The sequence below is a fragment of the Salmo salar genome, chromosome 10 (assembly GCF_965601325.2).
Source record: "Salmo salar chromosome 10, fSalSal1, whole genome shotgun sequence".
NCBI lineage: Eukaryota > Metazoa > Chordata > Actinopteri > Salmoniformes > Salmonidae > Salmo > Salmo salar.
Window position 1 is genome coordinate 25,785,470 of NC_138300.1, and position 17,341 is coordinate 25,802,810.

Below are 17,341 nucleotides of genomic sequence, written 5' to 3' on the forward strand. Positions count from 1 at the left end.
CACACGGAATTGAGTCAGTGAGCAGACAGCGCGCCTGTCTGTGTGGCGGGAGCGGCACTGCAGAGGATATACACAGGCTGCGTGTTGTTTTTCCTTCAGCGCGCCAACACCCCGGGAGAAGCCACAACAAATAGTCAAAACAAATACGTTTTAGACAGTTATTATAGTAATATAAGGGCATCGCATTTTTTTGCATACGCAAGAAAGATGAGTCACGAATGAGGTCTGCAGGATGTCGTTCAAGGTAATCTCCACATTTTCCTGATGTTCTGCATAGGCTACTCTAACCAAGCTTGAAATGAAAAGAGTAGCCTAATCTACTCAATACGAATGTTAACTTTCTTTGCGGCCATCGCTACTAATGTGTGTTATGAGTAGGTCTATGATGAAGAGTATGCGTGTGTAATCTGCAGGGGGCTTGCGCGCAATAATTATGTATTTATGGAAATTAGATTTGCTGCTTGACCTTCAGTCAGCGTTCTGCCCTTTTGACCTGGCTAAGATTAGGTTGTCATGTCACTAGAGTAGAGTAGAGTGACAGGTGTTGAGGTAGTTGATCATCATCTGGCCATGAGCAGCCTACCGCTGCAGACCATGCCCCACCCACATGCAGTATTTGGAAATATCCACCAGAAAGGAGTAAATCCCAATTTCTATTAATTTTTACACTTTGAACTGTTTGGCCCCATTGAATTACAGTCAAATTTACTGTCTCCATAAAGAGACCTCATTATTGCAGTAGAGTATTCCATACTTATCTTTCAAACCATTTAACTGGACTTAGTCATTATTTGATTGACACATGATAGAAATGTATTATTTTGTCTTGTCTGTGTTAGGTTTACCCAGATTTATTTGGACCAATGTTGGTGGGTGGGAGCTAGACTGTTAGAGACCACACAACCAGACCAGAGACCATACAACCACACCAGAGACTATACAACCACACCAGAGACCATACAACCACACCAGAGACCATACAACCACACCAGAGACCACACAACCAGACCAGAGACCACACAACCAGACCAGAGACCACACAACCAGACCAGAGCATACAACCAGACCAGAGACCACACAACCAGACCAGAGACCACACAACCAGACCAGAGACCACACAACCAGACCAGAGCATACAACCAGACCAGAGACCACACAACCAGACCAGAGACCATACAACCAGACCAGAGACCATACAACCAGACCAGAGACCATACAACCAGACCAGAGACCATACAACCAGACCAGAGACCATACAACCAGACCAGAGACCATACAACCAGACCAGAGACCACACAACCAGACCAGAGACCATACAACCAGACCAGAGACCATACAACCACACCAGAGACCACACAACCAGACCAGAGACCATACCACACCATACCCAATGCAAGAGCATAATCAATGTGTGTGCGTGTGCAAAGAGCCTCTGTCCATATTGATTCATATTGATTGTGAACAGGAATTGCCTGACTGCAACTCATTTCAAATGGTTATGTCTATAACCGCCATTGCCTGATCAATACTAAACAAATTGCAGGCCAAATGTGGAATTCTGAGATGATACTGTAGATCTGTTACCTTTTATTCTGATTATAGGTCTGTTTTCTGACACTAATGTCTAGTCGATGTTGTATCATGTGTGTTTGTCCTGCAGAAGGAGACGCCCCTTGCTAACGCCGTGTTTTGGGCAGCTCATAAGGGGAACTTGGCCCTGCTTCAATTACTGCTCAACAGTGGTCGTGTGGATGCCGACTGCAGAGACAGTGTACGGACGCTGCATGCCCTGGTGGCTCAGCTGCACGCTTTACCCATAAACCACCTGTGGTAGGAGAGAAAGAGAGAGCTACAACCCTTCTGTCTGTCTGTGTGTGTGTGTGGATGTATACATGTCTTAATAATGTGTTGTAAGTCCACTTATGTGCTTGCAGTTTTCATGTGCGTCACATCTAATTGTTTATTGTTGCGTGGTATCTGAAATGTAATGCTTTGTCGAGTCTCCACTGACAAGTTCAACTATGTTTCAGCAACTTTCTCTAGAGATGATGGCATGTGAATGATTGGAAAGAGCATCAGGCAAGGAGTGTTATTTTGGAGGGGTGTGTGTGGAATTAGATTGTCTTGAGGAGAACCAAAACACTTGCAAAACTTTAAAAAAAAACATGTGCACCATGTTTCTTTCCTGTGCTGTTTTAATGACATGTAAACACGGATCTGACTGGACTTAAGGACTGAGGTGTTGATTGATTGGGATGCCTTGATCTCTTTCCAGTTTGGCACCACAGCCCTGATGGTGGCGTCCTACAGCGGCCACTATGACTGTGCCAGGGAGCTGATCATGCAGGGAACTGACATTAACCTGCAGAGAGAGGTACGGTAGACGACCACTTTAGTACACTTTGCTGTCATTATAAGACTTACCTCGGTTTTAGTGTTGCTCGTTGTTAAACTGCAACCTTCCACTTTTCCATAGAGTACACAGTTCGGTGGTTGAAACGGTCGGTGCATTATTGATGTTGCTTTGAGACTAATGTGGTCAAAGTAGAAATCAATAAGCAGTAAAGATGTTTTGAAGCATTGAGAAAATGTGTACAGGTATGTCCGTTGAAGGTCTTTCTGACATTGAATGCATGTTTCTACCCTCAGACAGGCTCCACTGCCCTCTTCTTCGCTTCCCAGCAGGGACACAATGAAGTAGTGAAGCTCCTCTTTGAATTTGGTGGCTCAACTGAATTCCAGACAAAGGTATGCTGTGTCACCTACTTGGAGACAGAGAGGGAGAGTGAGATTACAGTGAGAGAGAGTCAGAGGACATCAGGGGGAGACGGACAGAATATACTGACAGCAGTGATCCAGAGTGTTTGATGCCTGCTGTGTTAAGTCATATTCCATGGGCCAGTCGCTCCAGGATATGTGGCTAATCTGTATTCTCATGGTTTGGCAGGACGGTGGCACAGCCCTCTCTGCAGCCTGTCAGTATGGCCACTCTAAGGTGGTGGACACTCTGCTGAAGAACGGAGCCAATGTCCATGATCAGCTGCATGTGAGCATCCCTAACACCTATCTCACTCACTGTCTGTTCTTTTCCACCACTCCTGCTGCCCTGCAGAACTCCACTGACAGTGTCCAATGCTGTAGTCCACAAAACAACAAAATCACACACACTCATGTTACCGCTGAGTCAGACATGAGATCCATTTTGTTTTATGCACTGTTAGGGCTGGGTGATATGGTCAAAATATCACATTACAATATTTTCTAAATGTTTGATGGTATTTGACGGTATTTCAGGTTACATTTAGCTAGCTAACAATAAGAAATAATAAAATATAAGAATAGAAACAAAGTAAATGGCAGTAGAATATAATAAACATTTTAGCATAAGTATAATACAGGAAGGCACAATTTATAGTCATACATTGTCATACGGGGCATTCGGAAAGTATTCAGACCCCTTGACTTTTTCTACATGTTGTTACTTTACAGCCTAATGGATTAAATAAAATGTTTTCCTCGTCAATCTACACACAATACCCCACAATGACAAAGTGAAAACAGGTTTTTAAAAATGTTTGTAAATGTATAAAAAATAAAACACAGAAATACCTTATTTACATAAGTATTCAGACCCTTTGCTATGAGACTACAAATTGAGTTCAGGTGCATCCTGTTTCCACTGATCATCCTTTAGATTTCTACAACTTGATTGGAGTCCACCTGTGGTAAATTCAATTGATTTGACATGATTTGGAAAGGCACACACCTGGCTATATAAGGTCCCATAGTTGACAGTGCATGTTAAAGCAAAAACCAAGCCATGAGGTCGAAGGAATTGTCCGTAGAGCTCTGAGACAGGATTGTGTCAAGGCGCAGTCGTGGGGAAGGGTACAAAAAACAATATGCAGCATTGAAGGTCCCCAAGAACACAGTGGCCTCCATTATTCTTAAATGTAAGATGTTTGGAACCACCAAGACTCTTCCTAGAGCTGGCCGCACGGCTAAACTGAGCAATCGAGGGAGAAGGGACTTGGTCAAGGAGGTGACCAAGAACCCAATGCTTACTCTTACAGAGCTCCAGAGTTCCTCTGTGGAGATGGGAGAACCTTCCAGAAGGACAACCATGTCTGCAGCACTCCACCAATCAGGCCTTTATGGTAGAGTGGCCCGACAGAAGCCAATCCTCAGTAAAAGACACAGCCCGCTTGGAGTTTGCCAAAAGGCACCTAAACAAGATTCTCTGGTCTGATAAAACTAAGGTTAAACTCTTTGGCCTGAATGCCAAGCATCACATCTGGAGGAAACCTGGTACCATCCCTATGGTGAGGCATGCTGGTGGCAGCATCATGCTGTGGGGATGTTTTTCAGCAGCAGGTACTGGGAGACTAGTCAGGATCGAGGGAAAGATGAGTGGAGCAAAGTAGGCCCTCAGACTGGGGCGAAGGTTTCCCTTCCAACAGGACAACAACCCTAAGCACACAGCCAAGACAATGCAGGAGTGGCTTCTGGACATGTCTCTGAATGTCCTTGAATGGCCTAGACAGCTTCTGGACTTGAACCCAATCGAACATCTCTGGAGAGACCTGAAAATAGCTGTGCAGCGACGCTCCCCATCCAACCTGACAGAGCTTGAGAGGATCTGCAGAAAGAATGGGGAAAAACTCCCCAAATACAGGTGTGCCAAGCTTGTAGTGTCATACCCAAGAAGACTCGAGGCTGTAATATCTGCCAAAGGTGCTTCAACAAAGTACTGAGTAAAGGGTCTGAATACTTATGTAAATGTGATATTTAAGTTTTTTTATTGATGAGGAAAAAACACAATTTAATCAATTTTAGAATAAGGCTGTAACGTAACAAAATGTGGAAAAAGTCAAGGGGTCTGAATACTTTCCGAAAGCACTGTAGGGTCTGTTACTATTCATAGGACAAGCCATACAGTCCATCGCTTTGTCATCATTTACTTTGCTGATGTGACATGTTTCTAATATCATGTTTTAGGATGGTGCCACTCCACTCTTCCTTGCTTCCCAGGAGGGTCATGTGACTGTCATACGTCAACTTCTGTCATCTGGAGCCAAAGTTAACCACCCTAGGGAAGTGAGGCCACACTCCCATACAATAATAGAGGACCTCAATAGAGGGACTGACATCTTCATCTCTTGTCTCAGCCTCTTCCTCCTTGTATTTTATCTCCATTTAACTTTTCTCCCCTTCTCTTTCTCCTCACCCCCCTCCCTACCGTACCCCCGTCTCCAGGATGGCACAGCCCCCCTGTGGATGGCAGCCCAGATGGGACACAGTGAAGTAGTTAAGGTTTTACTTCTGCGTGGTGCAGATCGGGATGCTGACAGAAAAGTATGTTGTCCTTTAGCAACCCAGTCGGTGCCTAGTGGGTTGACAAAGACAAGATGATATTCCTCCATCATGTGGTTGCTTTATCTTTCAAATCCTCTTTCAGGGTTTACTTGTGGAAAATACATAAAAAAATACATTAATATATTAAATCAAGTCATTTATTTAAATGACTTTCTTTGTGTAAGTTTTGAAATGTTAATGTATCATGTTTCTTTTGATCTCATTGAAGGACGGGTCAACTGCATTATTCAAGGCAGCTTTCAAAGGACACAACACTGTCATTGAGGAGCTCCTGAAGTTCTCCCCTTCATTGGGCCTTCTCAAGGTAAGATAGATATCAAGATAAAGCTTGCGCTTTGGCATCTTCTGACTGGCCATGAATAGTTTTTATTCAAAAGTATATTGTGAAACATTGTATTGTAAAACACTTGCAGTATTTTAGTGATAAGAAACCGCTGTTAGTTACAAGTGTTTTAACTGTTTCATTTTTACAGAATGGTTCCACAGCCCTCCACGCTGCTGTCATGGGTGGCAATCATAAAAGTGTAAACCTTCTGCTGGGGGCCAATGCAGACCCCACACTACCCAACAAGGTAAATCACTGTAGTGTGAGCTACGGATAAGAAGGAAAGCAGAGGAGGATGCATTTCAGGACGTCTTTCAGGTAGATCATTTTTTCATGACTGGTTATGTTTTCTTTGCAGAACAATGAACTGCCAGCAGATCTTACAAAGAGCAATCGCATCCTGAGGGCTCTGCGACCGCAAATCTTAAATGGAAGTAGTTGATGACAACCCTAGTTGTCCATGGTTAGACCATGTCTGAAAACCTTAGACTATGGTTGTTTTATGGAGAGAAATGCACTGAGGGCTCCGAACAACAGAGAACAAACCAACAGGATTCAGCCACACAACAATAATATTAATATGGTGCTTGTTTTCAATTGCAGCTTCAGAAAATGTTATTTGGAGTTACCATAACTGGATATAGCTAAAAGGATGGTTATATATGTGGCCTACTACAAAAATGCATCCGTTTGTGGCAATAGTTATTTTGCCATGTGTGCCCTTATCTTTGAAGTGTTGTTATAACTTTGCTGTATAGTTTCTGGTTATAAAACGTTTTATCCCTGGTGCTGTAATATTTCTAAATATTTAGCTTTTTTTTCTGCCATTTTAATAAATGTAAACTGTAAATTTGTTAAATAAAATAGGAATGTGAAATAACTGTCATATTTTGTCCTGTGACTCAGTCAATAACGTGTGATGTTTTGGGTCAGCCTTTGGAATCAGTTTAATTGCCCTGGGGAGTACGAACAAAGGATCCGATTCGGGAAAGCTGTATTCCTGGTCGTAATCCTGGTGAGTTACTGCCGCTCTGATATCCAAAAATTCTTCCCGGCTGTATGTAATAAAACAAAACATTTTCTGGCCTAATAATGTAAGAAATAACACCAAAAAAATGAAATACTGCAAAGTTGCCTAGGGGCTAGAAGCACGGCTGCCCTCTCGGTGCCATTTTCTTCTGGTGCCAGGAAAATAACCTCTCACTCAACGTCAACAAAACAAAGGAGATGATCGTGGACTTCAGAAAACAGCAGAGGGAGCACCCCCCTATCCACATCGACGGGATCGCAGTGGAGAAGGTGGAAAGCTTCAAGTTCCTCGGGGTACACATCACTGACAAACTGAAATGGTCAACCCATACAGACAGTGTGGTGAAGAAGGAGCAACAACGCCTCTTCAACCTCAGGAGGCTGAATAAATTTGGCTTGGTACCTATAACCCTCAAAAACGTTTACAGATGCACAATTGAGAGCATGCTGTCGGGCTGTATCACGGCCTGGTACGGCAACTGTACCGCCCACAACCGCAGGGCTCTCCAGGGGGTGGTGTGGTCTGCCCAACGCATCACGGGGGGCAAACTACCTGCCCTCCAGGACACCTACAGCACCCGATGTCACAGGAAGGCCAAAAAGATCAAGAACAACAACCACCTGAGCCACTGCCTATTCACCCCGCTATCATCCAGAAGGCGAGGTCAGTACAGGGGCATCAAAGCTGGGCCCGAGAGACTGAAAAACAGCTTCTATATCAAGACCATCAGATTGTTAAATATCCATCACTAGCACATTAGAGGCTGCTGCCTATATACAGACTCGAAATCACTGGCCACTTTAATAAATAGAACACTAGTCACTTTAATAATGTTTACATATTTTGCATTACCCATCTCATTTGTATATAATGTATTCTATTCTACTGTAACTTAGTCTATGCTGCTCTGACAGTGCTCGTCCATATATTTATATATTCTTAATTCCTTTACTTTGATTTGTGTGTATTGTTGTGAAATTGTTAGATATTACTTGTTAGATATTACTGCACTGTTAAAGCTAGAAACACAAGAATTTCGCTACACCCGCAATGACATCTGCTAAACATGTGTATGTGACCAATAAAATGTGATTTGATTTGATTTATAACAAAAAAAATGACTAGAGGTCACTGTACTCACCAAGTAACAGAATCCTTGCAAATCTGTCTGATCTTGGTAACCTTATTGCTAGCATATACAATGCACATACATGTTTATGGATTGTTAATCAGAATTTCAAAGTACAGATAAAAATAGGCTGTGAAATTGACCGCATAAAATTGACAGTAAAGGGTCAGAAAAAGTTTTACTCGTCTCTTGTGTTGCTGTTACGTGTACATCCATAGGCGGAAGTGACACTCGACATCTTGATGCGGAAGAGATTCTGAACAATTGAAGAATTCACCAAAATGATAACAGAACACTAACCAGAGCTAATAACGTCGTATTGTGGCTATTGCACGTTGATCTATTGAGACTAGAGTGAAGTTTTATTTTGGCAATTGTACGTATACAGCAACCATGGCTAATAACAATTTACAGGTGAGTGAGTGTCCAGCCAGGGACAACAACAAACGAAATTAGCCAGCTAGCTAGGCTTGCTAGCTAACATTGTATTCGTCTACTGTTGTTTTGGATGGCGTTAATCCGTAGATTTGTCTAGCAAATATGACTCTTGACGCGGGTGCGTGCGTGAGAACTGTTTCATTATTTACTAATTACATTTTGACATACCTTTCTAAAATAAGATACACCAAATGACAATAATGATATCTGGCAGATCAAGATGTCATGCTAATGCCCTTCCCTCTTTTGTTATGGCTGTTCTATAACGTTGCCCATGCATTGTGTTACAGAAAGCCATAGATCTTGCAAGCAAGGCTGCAGAGGAGGACAAAGCTAAAAACTATGAGGAAGCTCTCCGGTTGTACCAGCATTCTGTTCAGTACTTCCTTCATGTTGTGAAGTGTGAGTTGTCTTATATCTCAGTTCCACTTCCTGTTTACAAGTCTTAATTTGAGAAATATACTGCAAACACAGAACATCCACATACATTGTTATTCTATTCACTTTAATTTGGTAATATACACTCACAGGCCAGTTTATTAGGTACACCCATTTAGTATTGGGTCGGACCCCCCTTTGCCTTCAGAACAGCCAGAATTCGTCGGGGAATTCTACAAGGTGTTGGAAACGTTTCACAAGAATGTTGATCCATGCTGACGCGACGGCATCATGCAGTTGCTGCAGATTGGACTTTGCGTCAGCATGGACCAACATCCCTGTGGAACATTTCTGAAACCTTGTAGAATGCCCTGAATAATTCAGGCTGTTCTGGAGACAAAGGGGTGTCCGACTCGGTCTAGATGGGTACTTTCATGTTGTGAACAGCCCATTCCATCTCATCTTAAAGATACTCTATTGGGTTGAGGTCTGGGGACTGTGCAGGCCACTCAAGTAAACTGAACGTGATGTCATGTTTCAGGCAGTGTTTTTCCACTACTCAATTGTCGTGTTGGTGATCGTGTGTCCACTGGATACGCTTCTTCTTGTTTTTAGCTGGTAGGAGTGGAACCCTGTGTGGTGGTCTGCTGCAATAGCCCATCCGTGACAAAGATCGATGAGTTGTGCGTCCCGAGATGACATTCTGCTCAACACTTTTGCACTGCGCTGTTATTTGTCTGTTTGTGGCCCGCCTGTTAGCTTGCACAATTCTTTCCGTTCTCCTTCAACCTCTCTCATCAACAAGCTGTTTTAGCCCACAGGACTGCCACTGACTGGATGTTTTTTGTTTGTCGCGCCATTCTCGGTAAACCCTAGGCACTGTCGTGCGTGAAAAGCCCAGCAGGGCGGTCATTTCTGAAATGCTGGGTCCGGCGTGCCTAACACCGATGATCATACACCAATCACCACACTCAAAGTTGCTTAGGTCACTAGTTTTGCCCTTTCTAACGTTCAATCAAACTAACTGAGTGCCTCAATGCGTGTCTGCCTGCTTTATATAGAAAGCCACGGCCATGTGAATCACTGTCTGTAGGAGCAAACCATTTTCGTGAATGGGGTGGTGAACCTAATAAATTGGCGGTGAGTGTATGTGTTTACCTTTGACCTTAAAGTTTGGAATGACCACAGGAGGACCTCTGGATAAACATAAATTATTTCTTAAAGAAACTGTTTTAAAAGTTTTCACTTTCACATTGAATGCCCGAAGTGTGAGGTGACTTAGGGCATAATGTGATGTGACAACCTGTGGTGCATTTCCTTTTCCTATAGATGAGGCCCAGGGAGACAAGGCCAAGCAAAGCATCAGGGCAAAGTGTGCAGAGTACCTGGACCGAGCAGAGAAGCTGAAGGAATACCTTAAGAAGAAGGAGAAGGCACCTCCAGCCAAGCCTGTCAAAGAGTCTGGGTCTGATGACAAAGGGTGAATAGGGCTGTGGTGGCCATGAAATTATGAAATGTATGCATTCACTACTGTAAGTCGCTCTGGATAAGAGCGTCTGCTAAATGACAAAAATGTAAATGTAAAATGTCAGCCGGTTATTGTCATGCAAAAGTCTGCCGGTCTCACGGTAATTGGCCGTTAATGAACATAGGATTAGCATTTCCAGGCACCCATGCATACAAGCCGCAGATGCGTGTCTTTGTAACATCTACTTAAAAAAAAGTCTAATAAATCAACTTAATATACACCATCACAATAAATCCATTATTTATTTTAGTCAGGTCTAAAGGAACAATATGATATGAAGTAAATGTATTTCAGAAGAACAGAATATGAGTTGGTCTACTGGCCTACAATGTAATCTTGTCTTTACTAATATGTAAAATTAGTTTTGATTTAGAATGGCACGTTTTCAAATGGGCAGAAAAAGACAATGTCGAACAGAGGCCGCACGCTTTCCCAACGGTTTGTTTTGTAGGCTACTTTGGTTTTATAGTGGAGCATATGCTTGATATGAGCAGCTGGGAAATAAGAGAACACTTATTTCACTCCACGCATCAACCCCTGTTTCAAGTATGTGGACACCTGCTTGTCGAACATCTCATTCCAAAATCATGTGCATTAATTTGCTGCTATAACAGCCTCTACTCTTCTGGGAGGGCTTTCTACTAGATGTTGGAAAATTGCTGCGGGGACTTGCTTCCATTCAGCCATGAGCATTAGTGAGATTGGGCACTGATGTTGGGCGATTAGGCCTGGCACGCAGTCGGCGTACCAATTCATCCCGAAGGTGTTCGATGGGGTTGAGTTCAGGGCTCTGTGCAGGCCAGTCAAGTTCTTCCACACCGATTTCAACAAACCATTTCTGTATTGACCTCGCTTTGTGCACGGGGGCATTGTCATGCTAAAACAGGAAAGGGCCTTCCCCAAACTGTTGCCACAAAGTTGGAAGCACAGAATTGTCTAGAATGTCATTGTGTACTGTAGCATTAAGATTTCCCTCAACTGGAACTAAGGGACCTAGCCCGAAGCATGAAAAACAGCCCCAGACCATTATTCCTCCTCCACCAAACTTTAAAGTTGGCACTAAGTATTGGGGCAAGTAGTGTTCTCCTGGTGTCCGCCAAACCCAGATTCATCTGTCGGACTGCCAGATGGTGAAGCGTGATTCATCACTCCAGAGAATGCGTTTCCACTGCTCTAGAGTCCAGTGGTGGCGAGCTTTACACCACTTCAGCCGACGCTTGGCATTGCGCATGGTGGTCATAGGCTTGTGTGTGGCCATGGAAGACCATTTCATGAAGCTCCTGACGAACAGTTATTGTGCTGATGTTTTTTTTTCAGAGGCAGTTTGGAACTCGGTAGTGAGTGTTGCAACCGAGGACAGGCATTTTTTACGTGTTACGCGCTTCATCACTCGGCGGTCCCATTGTGTGAGCTTGTGTGGCCTACCACTTCGTGGCTGAGGTGTTGTTGCTCCTAGACGTTTCCACCTCACAATAACAGCACTTACAGTTGACCAGGGCAGCTCTAGCAGGGCAGAAATTGACAAACTAACTTATTGGAAAGGTGGCATCCTATGACGGTGCCACGTTGAAAGTCACTGAGCTCTTCAGTAAGGCCAACTGACAATGTTTGTCTATGGAGATTGCATGGCCGTGTGCTCGATTCTATACACCTGTCAGCAACGGGTATGTTTCAAATAGCCAAATCCACTAATGTTGTATATACGGTGTAGTTAGCAAGTTGAGTACTACCAAAGCATGTCCAGAGTCATAAAATGAGATTTACTGCGGTCATGACTCATGATTGCCAGTGTGGCGATAATATGGTCACCACAACAGCCCTAAGTGAGCATAATGAATCCTGAGATGTGTTATAATCCTCACCAATTCTTCATTTGGTTCTGATTCTTTAGTCTTTTGGACTGTTTATATACACTGCTCAAAAAAATAAAGGGAACACTAAAATAACACATCCTAGATCTGAATGAATGAAATAATCTTATTAAATACTTTTTTCTTTACATAGTTGAATGTGCTGAGAACAAAATCACACAAAAATAATCAATGGAAATCCAATTTATCAACCCATGGAGGTCTGGATTTGGAGTCACACTCAAAATTAAAGTGGAAAACCACACTACAGGCTGATCCAACTTTGATGTAATGTCCTTAAAACAAGTCAAAATGAGGCTCAGGAGTGTGTGTGGCCTCCACGTGCCTGTATGACCACACTACAACGCCTGGGCATGCTCCTGATGAGGTGGCGGATGGTCTCCTGAGGGATCTCCTCCCAGACCTGGACTAAAGCATCCGCCAACTCCTGGACAGTCTGTGGTGCAACGTGGCGTTGGTGGATGGAGCGAGACATGATGTCCAAGATGTGCTCAATTGGATTCAAGTCTGGGGAACGGGCGGGCCAGTCCATAGCATCAATGCCTTCCTCTTGCAGGAACTGCTGACACACTCCAGCCACATGAGGTCTAGCATTGTCTTGCATTAGGAGGAACCCAGGGCCAACTGCACCAGCATATGGTCTCACAAGGGGTCTGAGGATCTCATCTCGGTACCTAATGGCAGTCAGGCTACCTCTGGCAAGCACATGGAGGGCTGTGCGGCCCCCCCAAAGAAATGCCACCCCACACCATGACTGACCCACCGCCAAACCGGTCATGCTGGAGGATGTTGCAGGCAGCAGAACGTTCTCCACGGCGTCTCCAGACTCTGTCACGTCTGTCACATGTGCTCAGTGTGAACCTGCTTTCATCTGTGAAGAGCACAGGGCGCCAGTGGCGAATTTGCCAATCTTGGTGTTCTCTGGCAAATGCCAAACGTCCTGCACGGTGTTGGGCTGTTAGCACAACCCCCACCTTTGGACGTCGGGCCCTCATACCACCCTCATGGAGTCTGTTTCTGACCGTTTGAGCAGACACATGCACATTTGTGGCCTGCTGGAGGTCATTTTGCAGGGCTCTGGCAGTGCTCCTCCTTGCACAAAGGCGGAGGTAGCGGTCCTGCTGCTGGGTTGTTGCCCTCCTACAGCCTCCTCCACGTCTCCTGATGTACTGTCCTGTCTCCTGGTAGCGCCTCCATGCTCTGGACACTACGCTGACAGACACAGCAAGCCTTCTTGCCACAGCTCGCATTGATGTGCCATCCTGGATGAGCTGCACTACCTGAGCCACTTGTGTGGGTTGTAGACTCCATCTCATGCTACCACTAGAGTGAAAGCACCGCCAGCATTCAAAAGTGACCAAAACATCAGCCAGGAAACATAGGAACTGAGAAGTGGTATGTGGTTACCACCTGCAGAACCACTCCTTTATTGGGGGTGTCTTGCTAATTGCCTATCATTTCCACCTGTTGTCTATTCCATTTGCACAACAGCATGTGAAATGTATTGTCAATCAGTGTTGCTTCCTAAGTGGACAGTTTGATTTCACAGAAGTGTGATTGACTTGGAGTTACATTGTGTTGTTTAAGTGTTCCCTTTATTTTTTGGAGCAGTATACTTTTTGTGTGGCCTCCTTATCAGTACAGTGAGATCAGAACAACTTTTTTTTGCTTTTTCTTTTGCAGGAATGAGAGTGATGAAGGTGAAGGTGACCCAGAGAAAAAGAAGTTCCAAAATCAACTCTCGGGTGAGTTATAGCATCAGCTGCTTCCCTTTTCAGCATTTTTTGTGAGGCTCATACAAAGCTTTGATGTAGCCTTTTGACACTGAATCTGCATTTGATTTGTATGAAAAAAATGGATATACGGCGTACTACATTTCAACCACTTCTACATTTCAACCACTTCTATCTATCTACAATCTGTCTTACAGGTGCCATCGTCATGGAAAAGCCAAACATCAAGTGGAATGACGTAGCTGGGCTTGAGGGTGCAAAAGAGGCCCTTAAAGAAGCTGTCATCTTGCCCATCAAATTCCCTCACCTCTTCACAGGTATGGATTATGGAATTCAAGCAACACAACATTCTCGATAATAACGCATGTATTGTGACTTGCAGCAATGCATCTGAAGAGTAAATAGTTTTAGTTTTGGATAGTATTAACTATACCTGAGTATGTTTGTCTTTTGTGTCCAGGAAAGCGGACTCCATGGAGAGGGATCTTGCTCTTTGGCCCTCCTGGTACAGGAAAGTCTTACCTGGCCAAGGCTGTGGCCACAGAAGCCAACAACTCCACCTTCTTCTCTATCTCCTCATCTGACCTGGTGTCAAAGTGGCTGGGGGAAAGTGAAAAGTGAGTAATGGGGCAAAGAGGATGGGCTATGCAATCAAATCAAAATAATATTTGAAGGTTATTGCTCATACATACCCATCTCTAGCCTCCTCTTCATTCTTCTCCCACACCATCCATTGGTCTCCTATTCACTTGCCGCCACTCTTTCTGTCATCAGGTTGGTGAAGAATCTGTTTAGCCTGGCCAGGGAGAACAAGCCCTCCATCATCTTCATCGATGAGATAGACTCTCTGTGTGGCTCCAGAAGTGAGAACGAGAGTGAAGCAGCCCGCCGCATCAAGACTGAGTTCCTGGTCCAGATGCAGGGTGAGAGTTTACGCAAAGCTTGGCCTCAGATCCTGTTTACCTCGTACCTTGAGTATTGACACAACTGCTTCGTCCACTGTGTCGTTTAGCACTGAACATTTTGTTTGTAAGGTATCACCAAAACAACTAAACTACTATTTTTGGGCTTTCCATTTGACTGGACCAGCTGTCTATTTAAAGCGTTTTCTCTCTCTTCTCCCAGGTGTTGGAAATGATAATGAGGGAGTCCTGGTTCTAGGAGCCACAAACATCCCCTGGACATTGGACTCTGCTATTAGGAGAAGGTCCGTGTATATTTATCTTTTGATGATCTCAAGTCCTTTATCTTATTGTAAAGATGTATTATTCCTGGGATTTTTTACCCATTGACTCTTATTAGACAGATTGTTAAAGATTAGAAATGAAGAATGAGACTCCCTCCTGTCCCTTGCTGCATCACCATATGTCATTCCCATATCAGATATCACAGCTGTCGTGTTTCTGTGCCTCAGGTTTGAGAAGCGGATCTACATCCCTCTGCCTGAGGAGCACGCCCGCTCCTTCATGTTCAAGCTACATCTAGGCTCCACCCCCAGTGAGCTCATTGAATCAGACTATGTGACCCTTGGTAAGAAGACAGAAGGCTACTCTGGAGCTGACATCAGCGTCATTGTGAGGGACGCCCTCATGCAGCCAGTCAGGAAAGTGCAGTCGGCCACTCACTTTAAACGGGTAATGTGACATTCAACAGAGGCGGGGCTCACCTAGGTGCAGCAAATCTTAATTGATTTAATTTTCATCATCTAATAGTTTTGAAGGAAGCATTGAGTCCTCTGAATGCTCTGTCAATGAGACAGTAATCAGTAATCACAAATCCAGTTCCGTCCATGTCTTCTCCTGCATACACCCAGGTCCAAGGATCGTCATGGAACCATCCCAACCTCGTGGTAGACGACCTCCTGACCCCATGCTCACCAGGAGATCCAGACGCCATAGAGATGACCTGGATGGATGTTAATGGGGAGAAACTCATGGAGCCTGTTGTTTGCATGGTGAGAAGAACCCCAAAAACATATATTTTTTGAACATGAGGGAACAAGTATGTGACGCTAACTGGTTGGACCAGGACGATACCTGTATCGCGATTCTCCTTAGTATCATGGCAAGGAAACAAAAACAACAAAAACAATGAAGTGGATGTAACTTTTTGGGGGGAAAACAGCCCTAATGTTGGGAACAAACATCATTATGTTGTCATCCAGAGTCACATTTTAGTTATTTTCCAAGCTATATCACACTATATTTTACATACAGCAGGTTTTTAAAATCCAAAGAAAGATTGTTTGATCTGCTTCGCGTTTTCATTTTTGCCGTGGAAAAAATATTGAGATACTGGTATCGTCCCAGCCCTACAAATTGACCTTTGTGATGTGCTGTTTACAGGCTGATATGCTGAGGTCACTGCACAACACCAAGCCAACCGTGAACGAGCAGGACTTGGACAAACTCAAGAAGTTCACAGAGGACTTTGGTCAGGAAGGCTAACACTCAACCAGATAATGCAAACGCAACTTTCCTTTCTCTTGTCCTTTTCCTCCACTGGTTCTCAGGCCTGTATTTACAACTCTACTTTCTCTCCAAGTTACAAAGGGGTTTCATGTATGTTGATTTGTTTGCTTATTCTGTACATTACTTTTTTTTTTACGGAGCCAGATAAGGTTGACTAATGTTTAAGATGGTGATGGTCTCAAAGAATATGGATTCAAACAATGTATTTATAATTTATGCTTTAAAACACTAAAGTGTCTGTTTTGGCCTTGATGGCATCAAACTAACAATGCATGTCATGGTGCATTACAGCAACTCTTCCAAAACGCCTTTACTCCTTGAAGTACATCTATGACTTGACAAGATAGATGAGGATTGCAGGTTTTGTTGTACTGTATGGTGTTAGGACCTAGTTAGTTTACTTAACTAGGACCTAGTTAACTTTAACTTTAACTAGGACCTAGTTCAGTTTTTTATTTATTTATTAATGTTGTATCCAAGAAGGGCTAAGTCTAACGTTCACTCTGTGTTGGTGGAGTAGCACTCATTGAAGAGGACCATATCATGATTAACTATCAGCAACTTTAATTTGAATTCAACTTCCTTTCATTGTCTTTTTTTGTAAAACATTCATATTCTTTTGCTGTAGGCTGTTTTTGAAAGAAGGCGTTAGTCTGAGTTCCTTGCTGTTCAACAGCAAGTAAAAATACTTTGGGATGGGTGGGGCTATGTTATAATGAAATAAAACCCAATGATTAATCTGGAAGATTAATCAGTAATTGAGTGTGCAATAATGTTTGGTCATTTTTTTATCTGTACCCCTTCAATTGTACTTCATACATTTTGCCCACTTCAAATGTTTTGTATAAGTTGTGCCTTGAAAGAGAATCAATGTATATCCTCTGTCACTACTAAAGCCAATGACACTTCAGACACCCTATGAAAGAGACACATATTCAGACAGTTACTTACTTGGTTATGATTGTATACAGCTCTTTCTATAATCTCTGATTTAACACAAAAAATGCTATAAAACTCAATGTATAGTCATTCATTCTCATTTGAGCTGTTCACAAATATTGC

At 43.5% G+C, this 17,341-nt stretch overlaps 2 protein-coding genes across 4 annotated transcripts; both read left to right on the forward strand.

The window, feature by feature from the left end:
• On the forward strand, window positions 1-6,587 carry LOC106613857 (ankyrin repeat domain-containing protein 29). 3 transcript variants are annotated; one of them, XM_014216543.3, is made up of 10 exons: window positions 1-244; window positions 1,661-1,771; window positions 2,276-2,374; window positions 2,650-2,748; window positions 2,948-3,046; window positions 4,999-5,097; window positions 5,257-5,355; window positions 5,585-5,680; window positions 5,850-5,948; window positions 6,060-6,587. In XM_014216543.3, exons 1-10 carry the CDS (start codon window positions 233-235, stop codon window positions 6,141-6,143), a joined length of 897 nt encoding a protein of 298 aa, XP_014072018.1. In that variant the 5' UTR covers window positions 1-232; the 3' UTR covers window positions 6,144-6,587. The 3 variants fall into 3 exon arrangements, with proteins under 3 accessions (XP_014072018.1, XP_014072016.1, XP_014072017.1); XM_014216541.3 differs by having other exon boundaries at window positions 4,999-5,355; XM_014216542.3 differs by having other exon boundaries at window positions 4-244; window positions 1,661-1,830; window positions 4,999-5,355.
• Window positions 6,588-8,009: 1,422 nt separating this feature from the next.
• On the forward strand, window positions 8,010-16,528 carry LOC106613859 (vacuolar protein sorting-associated protein 4B). The gene is made up of 11 exons (XM_014216544.3): window positions 8,010-8,274; window positions 8,589-8,700; window positions 10,006-10,156; window positions 13,759-13,820; window positions 14,006-14,125; window positions 14,269-14,425; window positions 14,583-14,731; window positions 14,934-15,015; window positions 15,223-15,442; window positions 15,622-15,762; window positions 16,154-16,528. Exons 1-11 carry the CDS (start codon window positions 8,254-8,256, stop codon window positions 16,253-16,255), a joined length of 1,317 nt encoding a protein of 438 aa, XP_014072019.1. The 5' UTR covers window positions 8,010-8,253; the 3' UTR covers window positions 16,256-16,528.
• Window positions 16,529-17,341: the final 813 nt, after the last annotated feature.

What these genes read in the sequence shown, in the direction of transcription:
- LOC106613859 (XM_014216544.3), top strand. Translation starts at nt 8,254, where the DNA reads ATGGCTAATAACAATTTACAG. An exon ending in GTTCCAAAATCAACTCTCGG is followed by an intron (nt 13,821 to 14,005) that starts GTGAGTTATAGC and finishes TCTGTCTTACAG; the next exon opens with GTGCCATCGTCATGGAAAAG. An exon ending in GTTCCTGGTCCAGATGCAGG is followed by an intron (nt 14,732 to 14,933) that starts GTGAGAGTTTAC and finishes CTCTTCTCCCAG; the next exon opens with GTGTTGGAAATGATAATGAG.
- LOC106613857 (XM_014216541.3), top strand. An exon ending in ATGTCCATGATCAGCTGCAT is followed by an intron (nt 3,047 to 4,998) that starts GTGAGCATCCCT and finishes ATCATGTTTTAG; the next exon opens with GATGGTGCCACTCCACTCTT. An exon ending in ATCGGGATGCTGACAGAAAA is followed by an intron (nt 5,356 to 5,584) that starts GTATGTTGTCCT and finishes ATCTCATTGAAG; the next exon opens with GACGGGTCAACTGCATTATT.